The 24,538-nt window shown below is 37.7% G+C and overlaps 1 protein-coding gene across 3 annotated transcripts in view; it reads left to right on the plus strand.

Moving 5' to 3' along the window:
* ARHGAP15 (Rho GTPase activating protein 15) overlaps positions 1 to 21,514 on the plus strand; it is a 594,053-nt gene extending 572,539 nt beyond the window's left edge. For 2 of the 3 annotated variants that reach the window (XM_019800514.2, XM_002920055.4), the window contains one exon: positions 20,092 to 21,514. In XM_019800514.2, the coding sequence (XP_019656073.1) occupies positions 20,092 to 20,275 (184 nt within the window). In that variant the 3' untranslated portion in view covers positions 20,276 to 21,514. Of the gene's footprint in view, positions 1 to 2,163; positions 2,220 to 20,091 lie in introns of all 3 variants that reach the window. The other variant, XM_034643265.1, reaches the window with a different exon arrangement.
* Positions 21,515 to 24,538: the final 3,024 nt, after the last annotated feature.

Consider the following 24,538-nt stretch of genomic DNA (forward strand, 5'->3'; position numbering starts at 1 on the left):
GCCCAACCATCTACATTTCCAAAAGGGGAGGTCGTTGCTGAGGAAGGCTAAGTGAATCCCTCAAGTCCTGCACATGGTAGAAAGTGGAGTCAGGGGAGAAAGGCAGGCTTTCCGTTTCTTTGTACAGGTTGATCTTCCATCCGAGCAGTGAAATGGATGGACACTAACGAGATGAAAGCTTCCTCACGGAATCACCTTTTCCTCCAGGTATCTGTGGTAATCTGGGCGGGTAGGCCTCCCGGATCACTACACAATCCTATAGGTCAGTGAAATGGATTCTTTCTCACTTGGGTGATGTAGACGTTATCTGTCAGGAAGACTTTCCAACTTGACAAACCTCCTAACGCCTGCATTCTATTTTTGACACCTTAACCTAATGTAATTTCATATTACCTCATAAAACCTTTGAAAATGGCGCATTCGAGGATGATGTTTTGCACTTACCGAAATTTCCTTTTCCAAAAAAACTCATCTACATGTTACTTTTCGATTGTTGAATTTCCCAGTTATATTCTCTGGTCATTCTCTGTAATTTTTCCCAGAGACAGGAAAAAAAAGAGAAGACGGGAGAAAGTAGAAAAGGAAGGAGGAATGACATGGAAAGAGACTTAACATCCTAGCTGATGAACTGGCTCTCCTTCTTGCACCTCAGGAGGACTGTGGACAGCTTTGTTGCAACTGTAGATGGAATAATATGGGGGAGTTCCTCATTTCTGTTCAGGTTACCTCCCTTTATGCTGGAGCAAAAAGGCATCCAGATGAGGAAAAATCTTACCCTTTCAACCACCTATAAAATAAAAACTATAATCATAAGAAGTTATAGAATGCCTAAACTTTCCACTGCAAGGGAAAACAGGAGTAAAGCTGAAGGTGACATACCACCTAAAGTCAAAGATTCTGCAATCTAATTGAGGGAGATAAAACATATGTGCATGAAATAACTTAGAGATAAAAATAAAACACGTCAACAACAATGTAATACAATCTGAATGTTTAAATGCCAAGAAAGCAAATAAGGAAGTGATCAGAATACAATTTTTAAAGGCTCCTTAGCAGAAACAGGCTTAAATATGGTTTCAGATATGGTGAACGACACAAAGTGCAAAGAAATTCAGATGTGCGTGGCCATAAGGATAGATGAGCAGGGAAACTGACCTCTGGACCCTGAATGTATGCAATCTGCTGTCGTTATCTTTTTTTCTTTTTTTTTATTTTTTTAATTAATAGATTCTATTTTTCAGAACAGATTTAGGTTTATAGAAACCTGAGCAGAAACTATAAAGAGTTCCCATGTACTCCCCCAGCACACACACACAGTTTGCCCTATTATTAACATCTTGCATTAGTGTGGTACATTTGCTGAAATTGATGAGCCAATACCAATACATTATTACTAACTAAAGTCTGTAGTTTGCCTTAAGGTTCACTCTTACTGTTGTAGATTACATAGATTTTGACAATGTATAGTGACACGTATCCCCTAGTGTAGTATCATACAGAACAGTTTCGTTGCCCTAAAAATCCTCTGTGCTCTGCCTGCTTCTCCCTCTCCCCCTCCCTGCTGACTCCTGACAACCACTGATCTTTTACTATCCAAGAGTTCTGCCTTTTCCAGAGTGCCAGATACTTGCATACAGTATGCAGCCTTATCAGACTGGCCTCTTTCACTAAGTAATATGCCTTCAAGATTCCTTCACATCTTTTCATGGTTTGATGGCTCTTTCCTTTTTATCGCTGAATGATATTCCAAAGTATGTCCAACCGTTTGCTTATCCAGTCATCCACTGAAGGTCATTTATGATCCTTTTAAATTTAAATACAAAGTTTTTTAAACTTAAGTTTTAACTTAACTTTTTTAACCAGTGCATTGCTCGGATAGGCAATACGTTTCTCAGAACACGTATTCTTTTCACATTGAGACTTCTTTGTCTAAGGGAGTAGGTTATAACTTTTGGGAGCATGATACTAGACTATCATTTCTGTCCTTAAACTTGAGTCATGGACCACTTCATCTTCTTGCTCCATTCTTTGATGATGTGACAGCAATGAATTTTAGATTATACAACCAAAAAATGAGAATTATAAAATTAAGTTCTGAATTTTTAAATGAACGTGGTTATTATCAGACTTCTATTGGGGGTCATGTCTTTTCCTTTCCTCTAGAACTACAATGATGTGTTGTCTTCACAATGAATCAGAATATAAGTCTGAATTTGAAGGTATGTCTTTTTCTCCCTTCTTTAGTTACAGTGTAAATTATGCCCCCCCAAAAATTCTATGATTTTTCCAAAAGCAACATCCTAAGCTGTTGTTGATTCCCTAAGTTGAAGTAAATGTCACCTGACACACCTGTGTCTTTCTTTTTGACATCAAATAACATTGATAACCTAATTACTCCTTAATTGTAATAATAATAATAAAGGCTGCCCTGCCATTTGAAAGTAAATTAAAATGAAAATCATTTACTTGGCTCCATGATTATATATATATATATATATATATATATATATATGTATATATATACACATTTTAAGACAAGACACAGGACGCTTTGCCAGAAAAGTTTAAAAGTTCAACTAGAAAAAATTATCGCAATATCTTTCAGTCATTTGCTGCTCATATTTTTGTCCTTAAAATGCACAACTAAATGCTCTCTACATACAGATATCACGTGGTAGGCGGGGTGTATCTTATTACTGGGTCATTTTCCAGTACATTTGGTGTAGTTAAGGTAAAGTGTATTAACTTTCTCTCAAAATAAAGATGAAAACAGAGTTGTAGCGGCCGTGAATGCTTCAGCCATTGTCAGGAAGTTAAGAACTGACAGGAGGTCCAAATAATCAACTCTGCCCGGTGCATATACTGCAGTTTTCCCCTGGGATATCTGGTCTAATCCTACAACGTATCTGACTGGCATGAATGTAGAATTACTTTCAATAAAGATTTTATTTCAAGCTTGGATGATTTCCCCAAAAACATCTTGTCACTAAGGCAAAGTATATCATAGAATATCTGATTTTTTTTCCCTACAAGTCAGCTTTTGAGGGGGGAAAAATGCACATTTCAACTCAAGTACTCAACTCAGGTCAATTCACTGTAAAAAATCACATTTTAACATTTCTAGACTGATTAAAGATTTGCTATGTTAAAGAAATCAGGGAACTGTCAACGGAAGCTTACCCTAAGTCTGCAAATGAAAAGAATAAGTAACACATTTGCTCATCTACAATTTGCACTCTCCCCGCAGTAGCCTCCAATCGTAGAGCAGGCAGGACAGATGACTCCATAAGCTCACACTCGGCTACTAGAATATTTGTCTTTTTGCAAGTAAGGAACATTTAAAGGTCACATCTTCCAATAAGTATGAGATTGTTTCCAGGCTATATGAGAAATATGAATGGCTTGGTCATGATCACACTAAAATGATCTTCATTTCTCTATTTATCTTTTCTCTGTCTTTATGCTATTCTCTTCCTTTGTGATGCCAAATTAAGTCAGTGTTCAAGACAGGGGAACAGGACGGTTGCAGTACATTACTCGACTTTGACTTCCCCGAAATGTTTCATTTTATGCTTGCTTACATTATTTCAGCCTTGGTGTCACTTTGTTTAATTTATGCTTGGTTCACATAATCTTAAAAATATCTTATGTTACCTATAAAGTTTCACCTTTTAGTCATTAAAAGCGCACAAATCACATGGTTTAGTTCTAATGGAATAGGAGTAATTATTTTAATATTTAATAACCACAGTACATTATATTATACAATGTTTTAAATTCAAAATCCCTTATCTCTATTATTATAGTTCATGACTAACACATAATTTATGATAAGATATATGTGCAAGAATGAAAACTCAGTATGAATGATAGCAGAGAAAACTCAAGAGAGGCCTAGAAAAGTCGAGATTTGAGTCTTGACTTTTTTACTTAATTGGCTGTGTGAACTTTAGACAGGTCATTTAGTCAAAAGTCTTTAAAGTGTCTGAGTTTCTAAAAAGCATCACAGGCAAATCTGGTGTGCAGGCCCCAGATTTGCCTGTGATGCTTTTTAGAAACTCAGAGACCTAGGCCTCCATCCTGGAAACTAAACCAGGATCTCTGTGCAATTTCTTTGCTCTTTCAAAAACTCTAGCCAAAGTGGATAACCTATGAGTCCTAATTTCCCTTTCCTTGTTTATAAACTAACAATTGACAGAAGTAAATGTTATCACATATGACAAAAATTAACATTTCTATAATTTGTGAAAAGTTTTGCATACACTTTCATTTAATCTTCAAAACAACTCCAGAGGTCAGTTTTACCATTAACCTCACTTTCTAGACAAGGAATTTGAGGCTCAGAGAACTGCTCAGGACTTTCTAAGACCACATCGTCAATACATGGAAAATAAGAACTTAAGATTCTGAGATTCCAGGTTCTCCCTAAAGAAGTAGTTCTCATCCCAGACACAAATAATCACACAAAGCGTTTTTATCATACCCAGACCTCACTGCAGGCCAAATGCAACAGATTCTCTGTGGGTGAGTCCTGGATATTGATATGGCTTAGAATGCCCCACCCATGATGTTAACATGCAGCCAGGATTGAGAATCTCTGCTCTAGAATGACGAGAACAAGTTTGGAAAATATGAAGTACTATACACAGGGCACGATGGCTTTATCCCAGGTTTGTTTGTTTCCCTTACAACATTAACTACAATATTATTGCCTATATTCCCTATGTTGTACTTTTTATCTCCACGATTTATTTTATAACCAGAAGTTTGTAGGTTTCATCCCAGTTTTGTTGATGATAAAACTTGAATTTGGAGTGGAAGGGAATGATTGATGAACGCAGAACTGGTCAGAGCTAGACTCTGAACTAGATTTTAGGTCTCCTTTTCTGAAGCAGTTCTCTTTTTACTAGAAGTTCTCTGATTCCCCAGAGATCCTGACTATAATCACAGGTTGGATTTCACATGATGATGGTTATCTGTGAACACCAACGGAAGGAGTGGAACAAGATGAGGAAGAAAGAGAAGGCCAACTATGATATGGCCCAACAAAGTCTGGCCAACCCACAGGAGTTCTGGAGCACCTATGCCCATCAGAGTTGTCTCCAGATGAACCAAAATGGCTTGGCCTATTTACCCCCACTGTGATTAGTCATTGGCTGTGGGCTGTCTCTAAGACTCTTGGGGTTAGGCTCTCTTCAGCTGAGGCACATTTCGCAGGGCCAGACCACTGAAGCTCACTGCTGACTAACACCTACAGCTGGAGTAATAGTCCTTCCTTGAGGAGACACTTAGGCAGCACATCTTGTGTCCACCATAGTGCACCCCTTGTGCTGTGTAAATCCATTCTTTGTGTATGTTTTGGGGGCAGTTCCCCAGGACTCCAGCAGGCCTCAATTCCTGACGAAACCTTTGAAGAAAAAACTTTAGTAGGATGAACGCAAGGCATAGCAGCTGCAACTGGGCCCCAGCCCATGACTGGCATTTTCTCCCTCCTCCAAAGTCTCTTCTAGTTCCCCTCACCCTCAGTTATCACCTCTGCTGGTCATGCTGGCTGACCTACTGCAACAACTCAGGCCTTCATCTCTGGGGGGCCCAAACTCTGATCACCATGTCTTCTTGAGGATCACTGCCCTATGCATTAACCATCTCTGTCACAGCTGGGTGACAAAGAACGTGGAGACGCCATGTGGATCATCTGGATGTCACACATATTACTCCCTGTCCCTGGTGTATAACGGCAACCCAACCTCCTCCACTTGATCAGGGTTAACGAACCCTGCCTAGATGGTCACCTTCTGGCCTGCTGGTCCCTGGATGAGAAGCCCCAAGTGCTGAGGAGCAGCAGCAGCCCAAACAATGACTAGATATATCATCCTAATATGGTGATACAAGCTGAATAATATCTTTGTTGGCTGCCCATTTACTTTGTTCTTGGGGATCCCATATTCTATTAACCATCTTCATAATTCTCTGTGAGCCAGGTCCCCTTGGCTGCCCCTGGCCCCTGCTGCTTATTGTAAGTGCATCTACCTGGCTTCTAGCAATTAAGTCCTACCATCTGGCCTCTATTATTTCAGTGTTTTACCATCCTCACAGTTGTCCAATAGCCTAGTTCTATAATGGACATTCCTATAGGCAACCCTGATTTACAAGGTAAAAGCCCTATAACTGCAAATAACATTTTTGTAGAGTATCAATGGTGCTTAGCAATAGGCCTTCAATCTCATTGATCTTGCAGTTACTATCCACAAACTCCCACCATTATTTTTAAATGTTTAATACATTACACCAACTACTAGTCTCTCCTTCATGGATATAACATCTCAATTCACCACCAGTGAGAGTTTTAACAATTGGACTGACACCCTGTGCCAAGACCCAACTGCACTTGGCTGCCACCGCTGACAGACTCTTCATTGCCAGCCAGGCAGCAAGTGCCTCGGCTCCAAATCCCTATCTTGTGCTGGCTTTCTTGGACCACTTTTGGAACCAATAATCACAGGTTATGTTCTCTACAGGGAGACCCTGAAATAGAGTTTGACACACAGGGTATTTACTAGGGATTGACCTCTGGGGAAGGGAGACTGTGGGAATAGGATTGGGCGGAAGAAGTTGAATAGAGATGTGTACCAAACAAAATCTCAGCCAACTCCACCGGGAGCTCTAGAGTCCATGCAGCCCATCAGTGTTGTCCCATAGTGAGAGGAAATGGCCACATTTATATCTGCAGTGGGTCAGTCAGTGCCCTCGGGCAAAGTGGCTCACTGCAGCTGAAGTAAACCTTGAAGAAGACAATTGAAGCCATCTGCTAACCTCATTTCCTATAGCTATGCAGGGAATCTAAGTGGCCCATCTTTGTATCCAAAGCAGCCACCATCATTATCAAATTAGTAAATATAGGAATGGTCCATAAGTGGTCCGAAAACTAGGTGACCCTTTTATAAGGCCCAGTATACTGCTCCATCATGGTCCCTGAAAAATGACACATTTTACCCTGCTCATAGAATTTATTATGACAGATGATTACAAATGGGTGAGCGGAACAATAGAATCATGAGTTGGTCTGACATCCATATGTACAAGGACATATGTAGAAACTGGCACATTTTATTTCTCTACCACAGTACAGATTATAAATTTATGTGTGTAAAAGCAAAATAAATAGTTTCTGTCTTTCAGCCAAGCATTATATACATTTTGAAGGGGGTTGTATTTTTGCAGATACATTGAACATTTTACCTAAAATGGAATTTGGTGGTCAGATTTTAGATGGTATCATTATCTTTAACATCCATACTATAAACCAGATAAAAATTACATTCTATTCTAAGTTCATTTCTCCAATTTTATTCAAACTGGGTACATGTTGGAAACTCATTGTCAATAGTACATATGAAGGAAAGGCACGCTGTACAATTATAGCCCCTTAACAAGCTCTCCAGAAATACTCGTTCTCTTCATCTCTGCCTTCATGTTCTCATCATCACAGAGTAGGTATGAAACTCAGGAGTGCAGGAAATGTAGTTATTGTGCCATAATCAAAACTATTTCCCTTTTAAGGCACATTTTTCTAAATGATTTAGTCAACTCAGAGTGTCTCCTAGACATTTTCCTGGGTCATTCCTAGTTCTGGAGGGCTATGTACAGCCTAAGCATTTGCTGGGGCCAGGTAGAGCATCCATTTATACAGCTTTTCAATAAATATTTGTTAGGCACCTAGTACTATGATCCAAATACTAATCTTGGTCTAGGGATACAGCACCAAACAAAAACAGCTGAAATCCTAATGTTTAAGATGTTTACATTCTACTGGAAAAAGATAATACAGTAGATAAGCAGGGTAGAAAGTTGTCTGGCTCTTGTCATCTGTCCAAGCTGATCTTCATTCTCTTCTGGTTTTCTGTCACCATCCCCAACTTCCAGTCCCAGATCTGGTTTCAGTAACCGTTCAGGCAGAATTCTGTGAGGCTATCTTATGTCACCTTTACGTAGATCTACGATGCAGGCATTTCTATCAAACTATTTCTGATATATTGAACATGAGAAACTCTGGAATCTTACTATATCCCTAGGTTTTCCCTAAGAAGAATCTGAGCCTGTCTGATCTCAGAATCCTCAAACCTTCTAACAGCCTGTATCTTCAGGGAATGATATAGGAAGGGCTCAGGACTGAACTACTTCTGTGGGACCTTACCAAAGTCTCAGCTCCTTTCTCTCTAACTCTCCTTCTTCCAGTCCAGAGAACCACTCTCTTGTCTGGCAGCAGAGTAGCCTGGCTCTTCATCTACCTTCCAATAAACTGGTTAGGCCATGGCTGCAAGTCTGAGTCTGTGCTCACTTAGGCTTTTATAATCAAAAGATACAGTCCTTGGAATTCACATGCCCACTCTTGCAAAACTCCAAAACATGTTCTCTGTTCTTCTGCTCCATCATCCCTTCACTGAGCTCAAAATGCTGCTAATCAGCAGCACGGGGAATCTTGGGGAAAGGTAAGAAGAACAAGGAAGGGTGGGGAAGAAACCTCAGTTATTCTGTATTATCCTACCTCATTTCAAATGATAGTTTGACTTTCCCAGAATGTCCATTCTTTCATTTTAATCTGGGAGCCCAAACCACATTTTAGATATCGTTCAATTTGTCACCTAATAGAAGAATCTTACCACCACTAAACACCTCCTGATGGGGGATTCATGGTCCTTTTGTGTCCAGAATATTTAATAACCTTGACAGATGCTCACAATATTTTTCTGGTACACATATGGAAACATCAAAACCAAACATTAATAGCAGTGATACCTAAGTGGTGGAATTATGAGGGATTTTCTTTTTCTATTTCAACTTGTCTACATTTTCCTAAATTTTCTGTAATGCGTATGAATCTTTTGAAGCAGCCTGATCTGTTTTCACAACTTGAATTCTGCATGTGGAGGTAAAGTCTGTCTCTGGGCTAATTCCAGGAACTGGATTTCCAAGAGAAAAGTCGACTTTTTCTTCCATATCATGGCTTTCTGCAGTCAAGCATTATGACTTCACTAACTATTCTCTTTTCCAAATTGAACACCTTCAGTGCCTGTACTTGTCTGCTGATGAGCACATCACTGTGCTGGGCACGTTCACCTTGGTGCTCTCTGGGTGTGCAGTATCTCTCCTAAAGTCAAGTCACTATAAAAAGTTTATATTTTTTTTTTCTCAGGAAGGAAAATTAAGAATGGGGGACTGGATGTTGATACCCAAATGACAACTCATTCTCTTTCAAGCTATTCTGGGATTTTTGAAGCAAGGAAACAATTTTCAAGAAAACTACTGAAGGTTTGACACAGATGCCCTTAGTGGGAAGTAAAATAGCTGTTCTCCTCACCTATGTGAAAAGGAAAACTAAAAAGCTGATGAATTCTGACTTTGCATTTTGATAGCATTCCTTTTAGTTGTATCTCACATCACAAGGCAAATATTTAAGCTCTATATTTTCCACTAATACTTCATAATTAGATGCCTTATTCTGGTTGGCCTAATTAATGCTGGTCCATGCATAACTCCCAATATTCTGAATAAAACGTTTCTTCGACATACTAGTTTCTTTAACTGCCTTATTGGACAAATTCAGGTAGAGAATAATGATGATCTTACCATGTTTTCCTTTCTAAAGATAATCCCAACCTGTAATATATTTGCTAGACTTTCACCCCAAATCAGTGTCTTCCCAGCTACCATTACCAGTAGCTACTGGTAAATCAGCAGAGCTCAGGGGGCATAAAAATCAAGATTTCTTTTACTGCTGATATGGTCAAATGTGGATGGGTAAAACCATTTTAAAAGCACCTAAGGGAAACCATACCTGAAATTCTCAACTTATTTTGCCAATAGTGTATTTCTTATTCACAAGGAGAAACAAATGTTTTCAAAAGTTTAAAACAGTGAGTGAATCTGGAGAAAATAGAAATACAGATTAGTTTGGTTTTTCTTCTACCTAAAACACCCTTCTCAACTCTGTAAATACATCCTTGGATGTGAATTAAGTGATTAAAAAAATCATAAAATGTCTCGAAATACTTCTTGTTGACTCTAACTCACTTCTCTCCCCTAGTTTTCCCCAGGCCCCAAGCCTCACCATTAAGAAACCCCTTGATTTCAAACTTAAAATTCTTGACACTCAATTATTTGTGGAAGACTATCCATATCCCAGAGTAATAAGAAATCAGCATCCTAATCTGTATTCTGCCACTTCTTACACAGCTTCAGTCAAATTATTCAATCTTTATCAGGCTCATTCTTTTCATTTGAAAACTTTGTTTCACATCTGAAAAGGAAAAAAAATAGGAGGAATATCCCAAATATATAATAAAGTTAATATGATTTAAGCAGCAAAGTGCTCATTCAGAATATACCGAGAGATCATCAGCAAAGTAGGATATTCCAGGTATGTGTGTTTGTGACTATAGAGAGCTGCCCTCAAAATGTAACAACAAAAATCAACAGAGAATGGGCAATTTATGCAACCAAATATTATTGGGGAAATTAGCTAGCTTTTACAAAAAAATAAATTTGGATCACCATCACATTTTACACACTAAAATATATTTAGGACAATTTAGAGCATATGTTGAAAATTAAAATCATTTTAAAAACTAGGAGAAAACATTTATGGTATTTATCTGATCTCTTTAAATGGGTAAATTTTATAATAATGAAAACAATGATAGAAATTCCAAAAGAAATAGTACTAGGTATGCACACATAAAAATGTAAATATATAAAATTAAAGAACCAAAGAATTGGGAGAATATGAGTACAACAAAAATAATGAAATATCAAGCTTCTTAATAAAATACTTACAAATCTATATATACATGGATGTTCATTGTGGTACTGTCTCTAATGGCAAAGAATTGGAAGCAATCTAAGAGCCAACCAGCAGGGGAATGGTTAAATAAATTAAGGTATTTCCATACTATGAAATGTAACAACTTTTAAAAAAGGATGGGGTATTTTTATATATACTGACTTGGAAAGATGCCCATGATATATAGTTAAGGGGAAAAAAGCAAATTGTAGCATATTATGTGTTTTTTTATTTTATTCTTTTTTTAAAAGAAAAATACACATATATATAAAGATGGATAGATAGAGAAATAGATGATAGATAGATAGAAGATAGATGATAGATAGATAGATAGATAGATAGATAGATAGATGATAGATAGATAGATAGATAATAGATAGATGATAGATAGATAGATAGATAGATAGATAGATGATAGATAGATAGAAAAACATCCAGAAAGAACATCCATCTATTAATTATAGTTACCAATAAGGAGTTTGACTAGAAAATAAGAATTTTTTTTACTTTTTTACACTAGATATTCCTGATTAGGACTTTTTTTCCCAAAGACTATGCATTAGTTTTGTCATACAAGATAAGTAAAATGGATTAAACTAACAAACAAAAATTACACGCTCTTAATAAGAAAGGAAACAGGACATACGAAGAGTTATTCACAGAAGAGAATATTCTCAACCACATGGGTATTTGCTTTTTCTTTAACTTCTCATGCATTTCCTAAATTCAAAGAATCCTAAGTTCAAAGAATGACAGATCATTGAAAAATACCTATCAATTGGCAACTATTTTTAAAAGAGTAGTACCAGATAATGATGATGTTAACAGGACTAGTAGGCCCTGCCACATGTTATCATATTTTAAGAAAAGAAGAGCTGTAACTTAATGATCTAGTGTGAGTCCTCAAAGTGTGGTCCCTAGAGGAACAGTATCATCATCTGGGAACTTGTAAGGAATGCAAATCCCAAGTCCCTCCCCACACCTGGTGAATCAGAAATCTGGAGGTGGAGCTCAGCCATCTGTGTTTTAACATGGCCTCCAAATTAATCTCAAGAATGGTAAAGTTTGAGAACCATTGATCTAGCCATTACATTTCTACTATTTTACTGTAAGGCAGGGTTTCTCAACAGCAGGACTATTGATATTTGGGGCTGGAAAATTTTGTGTGACGAAGGGCTGTCCTGTGCATTGTGGGATGTTTAGGAACATCCTGTGCCTCTACCCAATAGATGCCAGTAGCAACTCTCCACCCAGTCATGACAATCAAAAATGTCTTGAGCATTGCCAAATGTTGGCGGTGGGAATGGGATGGAGGTCAAAATTGCCCCTGGTTGGGAACCACTGCCTGAAGAAATACTCCAAAATGTGGGGGAAGAATACATGGAAAGATGTTTTTATATATCCGTTTCACTTATACCAAGAAATCATAGGGCATAGTGTACACGTCATTTTGTCCCACATAAGGTAATGAGGAAATAATATGTACTACATACGTAAGACATGAGAATTGCTCATGATCGAAGTGAAAAATGCTGGGTACAAATTATACAAAAAGGATTTTCTCAAATACCTATATGAAGATAAATTATTTATAATTCCTATCACCCAAATGTTGGCAGTGTCATTCTCCTGCTCAAAACCCAAGAATGGATTCCCACACTCTTGGAATTAGATCCTGAACTTTTACCAAGGCCAATGAGACACCCCACAGCATCTCCTACTTCCTTTGCCTCACTCCCTAGTCTTCAGCCACATTATCCCCTTCTCTATTTCTAGAACCAAAAACATAACCTCACCACTGAGGCTTTATACCTACTATTCCCTACCTGGGATTCTCCCTCCCCTGGTATGTGCAACTAAGCAGGTCCCTGCTTAAATGTTCCTTCCTTCGAGGGCGCTCCCTGAGTACCCTGTCTAGGACACACCACATTTCCACTACCTTCGGCTCATTGGAATTATCTGAGGGCTACATTATCTGCAGGCAGGCAGGCCCCACCCATACTGAGTAAACAAGAATCTCCGGAGGTGGATTCTGGGTGACTAGGATTTCTTAAGTTTGCTGGGATCAGTGGAAGAGCTACTTCTCAGTTTTTCTTGAACTTCAGTGGCAAAAATCACATCATGTATTGATTGGTGTATTATTTGTTGCCTGGTTCTCCTGCCAGATTATAAGCTTCATATGGGCAGGGATTTTGTCTATTTTACTCATTGCATTATCCCTGACATCCAAAACAGCGTCTGATACCTAGTAGGCACTCAATAGATTTTTATGAATGAATAATAATTACACTGAGTTACTGTTTATGGTTATTGGTTGGTTTTTTTCTTTATCATACTTTTCTAAACTTTTCAAATTCTAATAGATTATGTTACTTTATAATCAGAAAAAAATAAAGTGGATTTTTAAATCCACCTTTGAAAACTGTAATATATTTGAAGCACAGTGATTAGCACATAATAGGTATTCAACAAATAGTAATTACCATTAGTGGGTTCCTTTTTGATATTATCTATTATGCAAGGGCCTTGGCTATAATATCCCATTTTATCTATGGTGTTGTTACCTTATAGAATACATATTCCCCTAGAAATAAGTCGTTTTGAAGCCCATGGGCTATTCTTTTTTTTTTTTTTTTACTTTATCAAGTCCTCCTATCTTATTAGATATTCTGAATATTGCTGTAAAGATACTTTTGAACCTCCCTATAATGTCCAATCAATGAGTACAAAACAAGTAAGTAATTGAAAATATTTCAATCTTCTGAGCTGAAGTCAGTGTAAAAAAGGTATTTACTAATTGCAAAGAATAAGGCCATGTCAGCTATGAATATGCAACTATCATATAAAGCTCCTTTTCGATAATGTGCTTTGAGAGAATTATATGCACATGGTTTTAAAGATTATTTAAAAGCAAAAATGTCAGAATATAGAATATATAAATATTTCCATTTAGAAGCATAGTTGTTAACTAGCTTTGGAAGATAATAATATAATATTTAGATATAAAATTGAAGACTTTATAATTAAACCAATTGATTTGTAACTTAGCATATTAAAAATGGCTGAATTACCAGTGAATGACTATGTCAACACACATTAGTGTTAAATACAAAAACATTTGTGGAAGTTCTTCTGTTTTTGCAATATTTGAATTTTTTTTCTAACATACAGCCATGACTATAAGGGAGAAGTTTGAATTCCTGCTTAGTCCCCAGTCTTATTAAAAAAAAAGACCACCGTAAATAGTAGCATACTTCGTGCAAATTGAGGGTAGGCAAGCTAAGGTTAGCAAGGATCCCCTCAAAATAGTTGTAGCACACAGGAATCATAAGTCAAGCACATTGAAAATTTGTTCTATTTTTAACAGCTTCTCTTCACTTAAGTGGTCAAAGTCACAAGTAACATTTCACATGCAGTGCCTAAGCTGTATTTTTTAAGGCAGGTGTGAGCTGATGGCAAGAAAACATTTACCACCGCAATTTCCCCATTCAAGTTAAACCATCCTAAAGTTATGTGTGTTGGAAAATAACAGCATTCCGGAGATAGGGAAGGGAACACTTCTAATACACCTCCAATAACTTGAGAGCTGTCCTGCAGGCAATTATGTGGCTTTCAACTTCCTTTGCAAGTCACTATGGTAACAGCAAAGCACAGAGTTAAAAGAAAGTTTGCATCTGTGTATTTGTTTGGAGCTGAACTACTATTAAATGCTTTGGTCTTCTTAATTCAGCATTAATTTTGAGTTTTATAGTAAAGCTCTCTTTCAGCCGGAGTCATTTGGTTGTGATTTAAAGGACTAAGAAATTTTTTTGGGTTAGCAATTCAGCTCACTTTTGGAAAAAACTTACCCAGCAGAAGGCTGCAAGGATTTTTTTGTCTGGGGTCCAACATCTGTAGCACTGGATCATAGATTATTTCTAAAATAATCTTAAATTGATGGATCATTGCTCCTTCCATTTGGACCCAACAAAAAAGTAGCTCTGGCATTTCCTCTCCTTTTAATGCTGTAAACTGTATATCATTTTTTCAGCTCTTGCCAGAAAAATGAATTCTTACCCATTTCAAGATTTTATAAACTTGAATTTTACTTAACAGTATTAGAATTGTTTTTACAGTGAATGTATATCAAGTGTTATTTCATGAACAAATTTAAAAAAATCATAATTATTTTCGTCAGGCTATTTTAAACTAAGTAGTATTAATGAATAGTCATTTTCAAAAGAGTGCAGCTTGGGGTCTTATTCCTATTAGTCAAGCATTCGCAGTCACTAAACTTTGAGTTCTTCGTGTTGCTTAGAATCTTTGCTGTAAGGATTTCTGGGAATAAATTAATGGTGAGTAAACAACCTTGTAGAGGAATTCCCAAATATTGTTATAAGATCTGAATGTTTTTGCACCTCCTTACCCATCCATCAATTCACTGTACATTAATCTTTCAACCATGTCTTTGCTCTCACCTTTCTCATTCAGATGTGTTCTTTTGCCTTTTGGTCTTTGTTTTGCCACAGAAGGGGAGTTTCTTTCATTTGGTTGCTGAAAACAGGTTAAATCGTAGCTCAAAATTTACAACACCGTCATGGAGTTTAAGGCCTAATGAAATCTAAGCCCACCAGAGGGGTGGATCTTTCCAGAAATGCCACAGTCTGACCTCTTTGAGTTAGCTGCTACAGAGTTCCAAAGCCAGGTGGCATAGGAGGGTAAAATCTGTAACATTTTCAAACTTAAATAGGCCTTTAGCAAGGCAAGCTAGAGCAGCATTTCCTAATACATGTTCCTCAGGAAAGAGAATCTATGGCATCCAAGTCAGCTAGAGAAGACATGAGTCAAACAAAGACGAGCTTGTCAGAGCCTTTATTATGCTATTGTGTATTGTGAATTTCCAAAAAGAAAAAAAATGGCATACAATTTACTCCCAAACTTATTTTACTCTGGAATGCCTATTTCTGTAAATCATATCACAAAAAGGGGGTTTTGCAGAATTCACTTTAGTGAAAGATATTGTCAGACCCATAGTAAAAATCTACATGGTTACTGAGTCAGATCCGCCCTTCCAGAAATACGACTCAACTGCTTTTTAAGCTACTGGAAGTATAACTTTCTGTTTTTGAGAGTTTTCCATCTTTGGTACTAGTCTGGATTTTTTTCCATGCGTGGCTTTTCTTTCCTTCACTAGCCTATGTTTCTACTCTACATATGTTTACTAGTTCAAATCTTTAGAAATAATGGCACTTTCAATACCCAGCTGGTCCCCACAGTGGGAGTGGGAATTTTGATATCTTTTGATTCGAAGTAAAAACAAACCAAACAAACAAAAAACCTCTGAGATTTAAATAATTTTTCAGGATAGTATTCTAGCTGTACTTTGAAATGATGGTTGACTCCCTATGTGGTCCTAAACCAACCATTTAACTATTTAACAGTTTACCGAGGTGGAGAATAGGTAAGTTCACATTTCAGTAAGAAAGTTTGTAACGGCCTTAATATATTTTCCAAGACAACCCCAGTTTGGGGGACATCTTTGCTACCCACTATTAGAAAGGAATCTAATTTAATTTAAAAGTTGATATGAGAATGTATTTGCCTGTCTACATGAATCATATAATTTGGTAGATGGTGATTTCTACCCCAAATTTGTCTTCATTCTCAGCATCTTTTCTAACTAAAAAGTTGTTTGATATTTCAACACACCAACTACTGGTTGGTTGATATTCAGAAAAATAATTGCCAATGAAATATATACACACACACATATATATACTTACGTACATATATATATACATACATATGTATACACACACACACACAAGCACACATTCTCTAACAGTGAATCAGAAAGCATGTATTCTATTTAATACACTTCCACATTGTCTTATTAACTTACTTTCTTAACTACATTTGATTTTTCTATAAGTTGCTGTGAGTAACTTGATTTACCAAAATTAGGAAAAAATTCCAAGCTGCTAAGGAAATTTAACCTGCGGTAATGTAAATATAACAAGAATACAAAAAACTATGTGTTGTTTAGTAAAATCTACTGATAACAAGATTATTTTAAAGCACTCATAAGTTAAAGATGGTTTTATTAAAATCAAGTAGAAAGCATGCAGAGAAATGGACAGAAAGGATGTAAGTTTGAGATGGAATGAATGCTCCACATTCACACATGCATAAAAGCACAAAATGAACATTTGTCCACAGGAAATTTAGGAAACTGATGCATTGGCAGAAATCCATTACAAGAGTCCTCTTGCATAACCCACTGGCAAAGATAGAGAAATCTTTCCCCGAGGTGGATTCTGACATGCAGTTCTAACCTCCTACTCTCCATCCAATTTAAACTCAATCTTGGTGTCCTCCTCTAGATTTGGTCCTACTGTGGATTCAAAGACCAGGCCTTTGGCTGAACAGGAAAAATATGAAGAACTCTGGGGAAAATTGAAAACTAGTCTAGCCCCATTTCAGTCTTTTGCCTCCTTCATGGCCCATGTCCTATATGCTCTAACTTTCTGGGATGCCCTGGAAAGCTGAGGGCCCCCTCCCCTCACCCAAGTTCCTCCAGATGTTACAGACCTTTCCCTACTTCTATCTTTGTATCCTCCTGACAGCCCCCGGGTGCTCTGTCCAATAGTCAGCTCTTGGGCCTCCCTTAATTTCTAGCTTCACCTGTGTGAATTGATACAATTCTGTCTCCCAACTATCCCAAATTGCACTGTTCCTGCTACTAACTGAAATTACAACTGTTATTGAATAGGAAAATACATCTTCAATCCCCAGTTAATCTTCACATCGTCCCTTTCCCTTTTCAGTCTCCATGGACTCCAGTCCTCATCTTCCTCTACTCTGTTGGCCAAGATGCCTTGTATCAGTGATTTACCTTCATTCTTTCAATACTTTCTTGCTTCTGTTTCTACCTATTGCATGCCCTATTACCTCTGAGCCCTGTTCTCTGTTCAAAAATATTATCAACTTAGATCTTTGCTAGCTCTGGATAAAGTTTTAAAGCAACTTTTCCCTAATAGGTACTTTGTTGATCAGTTACATTTTCTCTCCATATTTGCTTTACGAGTTTTTTTTTTTTAATTGTGGTGGAGTCAATGAATGAGTGTCATAAAAAGGTGTTACTTTAAAATCAAAAGAGAAAACTCTGTTTTTCCTTCACAGTAAATCTTACCAATGACTTTTATAATAAGAGGCTCTGGGAAAGGCTCAGAAGAGATCTTAAGCTGAGGTAAACAGGTATATTAAATTGAAACAAAGGCACACTCGCTCCGTTTGTCCCCAGTCCAGGTTAAGAGAATGTTTAAATCATTCTACAGGCTTTCGGTAAATGCAGTATCAAAGTGGCAGAGTTTCTTATATTCCAAAGGAATCTATAAACTTGAAGTCTCTGATAACTCATTGACACTCTAAAATATGAGAACCCCTTACAGAATGTAGCCATGTCAACAGTGGTCATAGGTATAAACACTCTCCTTATAAAGCAGAAAAAAGTGAAAAATGGGAGGCAGAATATCTTGAACATTCAGCCCAAATTTGAGAGTCATTTTGTGCACAATAAGTCTATTAGAATCAGGCTGTCAATCACAATTCTGAAGTACGGACTACAAATTTAGACCTTCTATGGAAGGATCTTATAATCTTATGGAAGGTGGCAGAATGAAAAGCCAACCCGGTAATTAAGGATAGGAGTCCTAACACACACACCATGGCAATGATGCTTCCAAAGGCGCTGAAACCAGACTCCGAGGGTTTGCACCTCAGCTCTGTGTGACATCAGACACTTCACCTCTCTTGGCCTCAGTCTTCTCACTTGTAAAATGGGCTGAATAACAGAAGCTACCTTGTGGGATGATTATGAGGATTAAATGAGATGATACCATTGCTTAGAACAATGCTTGATTTTTTTTTATAGTGATTAGGTCAAGGGCATTTGCTGGCCATGAACTTGTGCTATGGGGGGTCATAAATAAATGGTTTTGGTCCTTCTCAGTCTCATTCAGGAGAGAAAAGGCATGGCTTCTTGGTCACAGAAGTGGGCATTCAGAGATCTGGGTTCATGAAGAGATGGAAATAAAGCAAGTCTTCCTGCCCCCTCTGATAGAGGATCAAACAAAGGGTCCTCTTAAGTCCAGCATTCCACTGTTCCACAATAGGCTCTGAGATGGAGACCCCACAGCCTTGCAATAAAGTTCCTTTGCCTCACTTTATTCTCTACACTCATTGTTCCCTTGGGTCCAGATGTCTGGTGGGGTGTAGAGTTTAGAATTCTTAGCACCTGGTCCTTCCATATGCTAACCCTAAAACCTTGCCTCTCTGATGTTAATATAAAATGAATTAGGCTACAATGTAAGAATAAGCATCATGGTTTAAAAGTCTCAGTATCTAGGATAGAGCTTTATCTTCCTTTTAAAGGTCCTGTATTCAAGCAGGCAAAGCATTAGCATTAATAAAACCAAATCCTAATGTTTCATTTGTATTCTGACTCCCCATGCAGTCCTCACACAAGCAAACATGTCTTCAATTCCAATGGGACTCTTTTCCATGCAAATTCTACAGGATTCCATATTTTATTGAGGTGTGAGCTAAATGGGATGACCAAAGTGAATGCAGACACTTAGAATTTTGCCATACACCTAAACGTCTCAGAACCTACCTTCTCTACAAAACATCTTGCAGTTAGCATTTGTCAGAACATTTTTCTCACTCCAATCACTAAAAACTTACTAATATTTTTAGTCTGTGTCAACTTTCTATCATTACTATGTGTATATTATTCTATTGATTGTGTTTGGATTTTTATATATTTTAGGCATGTCTTACCTGTTTCTTCCATTGACTATAAAGGCCGAATCTTGTTAACTCTCCACAGTAACTTTTGCTGTTTACTTATTCATTCATTCCACATTTATTGAGCCCTCACAATGTCCAGGTACTATGGAGGATTAAAAAAATTGGACAAGGCAGTGAATCCTTGTCCCCAAAGTCATAGGTTCTATGTTCATACAAAGAAGCCTAAATAGTAGAAGATTTTAAAATGTCATGGTTAAGTTGCTGTTCTTTTAGAACTAGAAAAATGTTTTGCCTATGTTGCATTCTCTGTTTTGTCAAAGCCAATGACTGCCCTTACTTTTTTTCTTTAAGTTGAAATTGAAAAAAGAAGAAGAATTCACGAACACAGAATTTTATAAATCAAAAGTAGCCACAATTTTGCTTCAAAATAGAATCTTCTCTCTTTCCCTCCCCCCCTCCAGGATTGTGGCCAGAGCCTCCAAGAACCTCATGTCCACTCAAAGCCTAGGGATTGTATTTGGACCCACCCTTCTGCGAGCTGAAGATGAAATGGGGAACATGGCGATACATATGGTATACCAAAACCAGATAGCTGAGCTCATGCTGAGTGAGTACAATGAGATCTTCGGCTCAGAAGAAGACTGACAGACAAGACAAGTGACTGAATATGTTCACATCTGTCTCGATGCCTAATATTTTTACATTTCTGTAAACATATTTCTGAAATATTTTTTTCCTTTCAAGCGACAGATGCCTCATTTTGTGAAAACTTAATGATAATTTTGTGTTTAAGTTCCAAACATTTGAATAAAATAGTTGACAATATTTGCCTATATGTGTTCTACGTTAACCCCTTCATTGCTATTCCTTCTAGCACGTCTAGGCATTCATTATGCATGCTCCACACTATCAAATAATGTGCAGAGCACAGCACATATCCAGAAAACAGTTATAAAACTACTCCCAGGCCTTGGGTGTGTAACTGTGTGAGTGTGAGTTTTGTCAATATGGGTATGCCTGCTCACTACCCTGGCTGCCTCGGGCATGTTCCCATACTCCTACTTGTACGTGAGTAGAACCAAAAGAGGGAAGAAATCAGAAATTAATCATTTTTAAAGAGAACGAAGAAGATCAGGTTCTCCACTAAAATAAACATATTTCAACTTTTAGGAACATTTTTGGATGTGCAAATATAAAATACAGCCTAGCTATCCCAATACTATATGGTGAAATTTACAAATACAACATGTTGAATGGCAGTTTTTCTGCAGAGAAATGACAGTTCAAAACATTTACCATTGGAGATTTTATACACACACACACACATACATACACACATATATATACACTATTTGCAGTCCCATAAACATACTATCTTATAATTTAGAGGCAAAATTAGTGCCCTGGAATTTTGGTCTTTATATTATACAGGAATTGCATGACTGCTCATTTTTAATGTTAGCATCCATTTTGAATCTTCATCAAATTGTATGTCTTCCTCTGCCCTGGCTATGTCATTTTATGTAGAATTTTTATTATGCTTCTGAAGATGCTTTATTGGTGAATTGCATTAAACCCATCTAGAAAGAACTTTTTAAAAAGCCTTTTTTTTTTTTTTTTTTTGCATATGCCCTAAGGTTTTCTTGACTAGACTTGGATTGCTTTATCCATTTGATGGTTAGTTTCAGTTGTCATGGATAAACAAAAGTGTAACTGTCTAGAATATATCAAACATTGCTTTATTTTCGAAAAGTGTATTCTAGCTGAACACATCTCATATCCAGTTTTGTGAAAGTAGTCTGCTGATAAAAATGTAGACTTTTGTTTGACAGCTTTTTAATCAAATTCAAAAGGAATAAATAAAATTAATCCAGTGCAATAAAGAGTAAGTCTAGTTATCGATTCGTTCATAAAATGAAAAATAAAGCATGTAAATAAAATGTGTGAAGCATGGATTCAAAAGCAAACACTTCTTGGGGCGCCTGGGTAGCTCAGTCGTTAAGCGTCTATCTTCGGCTCAAGGCATGATCCCAGCGTTCCGGAATCGAGTCCCACATCAGGCTCTTCCGCTATGAGCCTGCTTCTTCCTCTCCCTCTCCCCTGCTGTGTTCCCTTTCTCACTGGCTGTCTCCCTGTCACGTAAATAAATAAAATCTTAAAAAAAAAAAAAAAAGCCAACACTTCTTCTAGCAATAATGAGCTCAGAGGCATAGGCTATCTACATAGATGGGGTGTATGGTACAGGCAGTGAGTCTGTTCAAGAGATAGCCAGATGTGCTGGCAGCTCCAGCACCCATGGAGCTGCCTGAGAAAGAAGTTACCTTGCCCCCTTGAATGTCTTCATCTTGGCAATGGCGCCAGTAAGTCGGCTCACGGCCAAGAACAGAGAAGCAACCACAATAAATGCTGAAGAGTGGTTTCATCAAGTGGGATATATACACAGACCACAAAGCCAAGGCAAGTCACATGAGGCGGAACCCCATGAACTAAAGTCACTGGTAACAGTGAGCTAATAGGCTTGCCAGCCCTAAGCTCTTATATGTAAAGTTGTACTTATGCCTTCCAGAAAAACATGGAGACATGAAACAAGAATTTCTGGCATTCTATTTCAAGTCCTCCTCATTTCCCTGACATTCTATATTCTGAATGACATCTCCTCCAAGATTTTAATTACTTCCCTTTTTGAAGGGGGGAGAGTGGGTTTAGTGGTCCCTGCATTTAAATTGTATCCCCTCCCCAGGTCCATCTTTAAAGTTATTCCGGGAGCATCAGCCAGAAAGAAGCAGCACTAATAGCCAAAGAGAAGTGGCACTACCTGCTTTGAGCAGGGACTCATAGCCCCTCGTCTCTGCTGCTTTCCAGATTTATAATCTTCAAAAGCACCAGCTCCTTGATTTTCCCATCTGATGGGATTTAGCCTGATTCAAAACCCAGCTGTGTCCCATCCCTGCCTGCTAAGGGCATTTAATCAGAGACTGTGTTTTCCTCTCAGGGACAAGACCATTCCACAGTACTGAGTCAAAGCGCCCATCAGAGGATCTGACTTGCACACACCAAAGGCATAAAAAGGGTTACACCAAAAGGTCATTAGGTTCCAGAACATTCCAAAGACAGTAATCATGTTCATAGCAACTATTCCAAGTTTAAAAGCCGAGAATGTGGGCATACTAGGTTGACCTACTAAGGGGTTAGATTTTATAAAACTGATCAATATTCTTCATCAAGAAGACATAAAAAAAAAATGAGCACTTCTTAATCACCTCATTTAAGCCAGGTGCAAGTCTAGGCATGGGTAATACAAATATAAGACAAATTCCCACCCTCTGTAAGTTCCACAGGCCAGTAGGAGAGAAAATCATCTAAAGATTCAAATAAGATCAGCCACCTTAATAACCATGTCGCCCCAGAGTTCAGCACCTATACATAGAGATGCTCGAAGCATTCTGAATGAGTAAACAGCAGAAGCTAGTACAGAAACATTAACAACATGCAGTGGTTGACAGAGAACCAAATAACAAATCGTTCCTGGGGTGAGTCAGTTGAAGTTTCACTGGGAAGGTAAACTTTTTAATCTAATTTTGACCAAAGAAAAATGTAGAAGACACACTGGGCAGCAGGGATGGCATAAACAGAGTCATGAAAGACCCACTATCTCCGGGGTCAAGAGAGAAGCTCAGTGAACAAAGGATAAAGTGCATGCCTAGCAGCTTTGGAGGATAGAGTTGGAGAACGATGTTGGCGGAAGATAAAGGACATGGTAAAATACGTCAAATAAGAAAGCCGTAGAAAAACTTTGTTTCTTAAAAAAAGAATCTCTAAATTCACCAGTGGACACAAGAAACCAAATACCTTGAGAACACTGGCATTTTCTCCTGTATGTGTTTGGATGTGCATATGTATGTGTGTGTACACTTTTTAACATTTTCCATCATGCAATGATAAATCTCGTATCCTTAGGAGCATTTCTGTATCAGATGACAAAATATTTTAAGATATTATCACTGATAACTTAGTCTCTAGAATGGAAACACAAGTCCAAAAAAGTCTCCCTGGAAAAGGCAGCTACTAGGGTACATCCTGTTCCAGCATGGATTTACCCCTACCCACGATGTGGAAGACTGCCCCTCTTTCGTACTAATACAAAAAACTTTGTGGAGATGGTATTTATTGCATCCTATATGTTGAGAGCATGACTTGACTTAGCGTGTGCCACATGACAGGATCACCATGCCACAGCTAGTAATTGAAAGCCATATGATGGTTCTCTCTATCCAATTAGAAAACAAAGGATCCAATTAAGAAAAATTAGAAAAGCTGTTAAAAAAGAACAATCACTTGCCAATGCTGCTGTCCTTACAGTTTAACACAGCTAGAAATTGACCTGTACTTCTCTTTTCCACATTTATTTTTGTGAATTATAAGTTAATCACCCTGTCAATTCCTAATTAAAAAGCCCTGTAAAGATTTTCATCCAAAAGGACTGTCGCTAAGAGTTCTGGGTCAAATTGCTCTGTTGTCAAAAATAAGAAATAAAACCAAAACAATATCAACACTCTCCTTGGGAAACTCAAATCTTAATACCAAACAACAAAGACTTTCTTCAAACATAAGAATCACATACAATTTCTTCAATTAAAATGTTTCATCTTATCTTTAGAAAATAGGTGGATTTTTTTTTCTCTTTCTTTAAACTAATAGTTGCAAACTCAAATGTTACTAGGGCCAGGCGGGTAATATAAACGAGTAAAGAAGAGCAGGCTTAAGTCATTATGAAGTGGCAGCAGCTGAGGAAAACTCAAGCTCAACCCCTGGCCAAAAGGGTCGGCTTCTACTCAGCTCGAAGCCGACATTGCTTTTGTGGGAATGTGGGCACGATGTTGCCAGACCTTCAGATCTTTCATGACAAGC

This window comes from Ailuropoda melanoleuca, chromosome 2 (genome assembly GCF_002007445.2).
Source record: "Ailuropoda melanoleuca isolate Jingjing chromosome 2, ASM200744v2, whole genome shotgun sequence".
Classification (NCBI taxonomy): domain Eukaryota; kingdom Metazoa; phylum Chordata; class Mammalia; order Carnivora; family Ursidae; genus Ailuropoda; species Ailuropoda melanoleuca.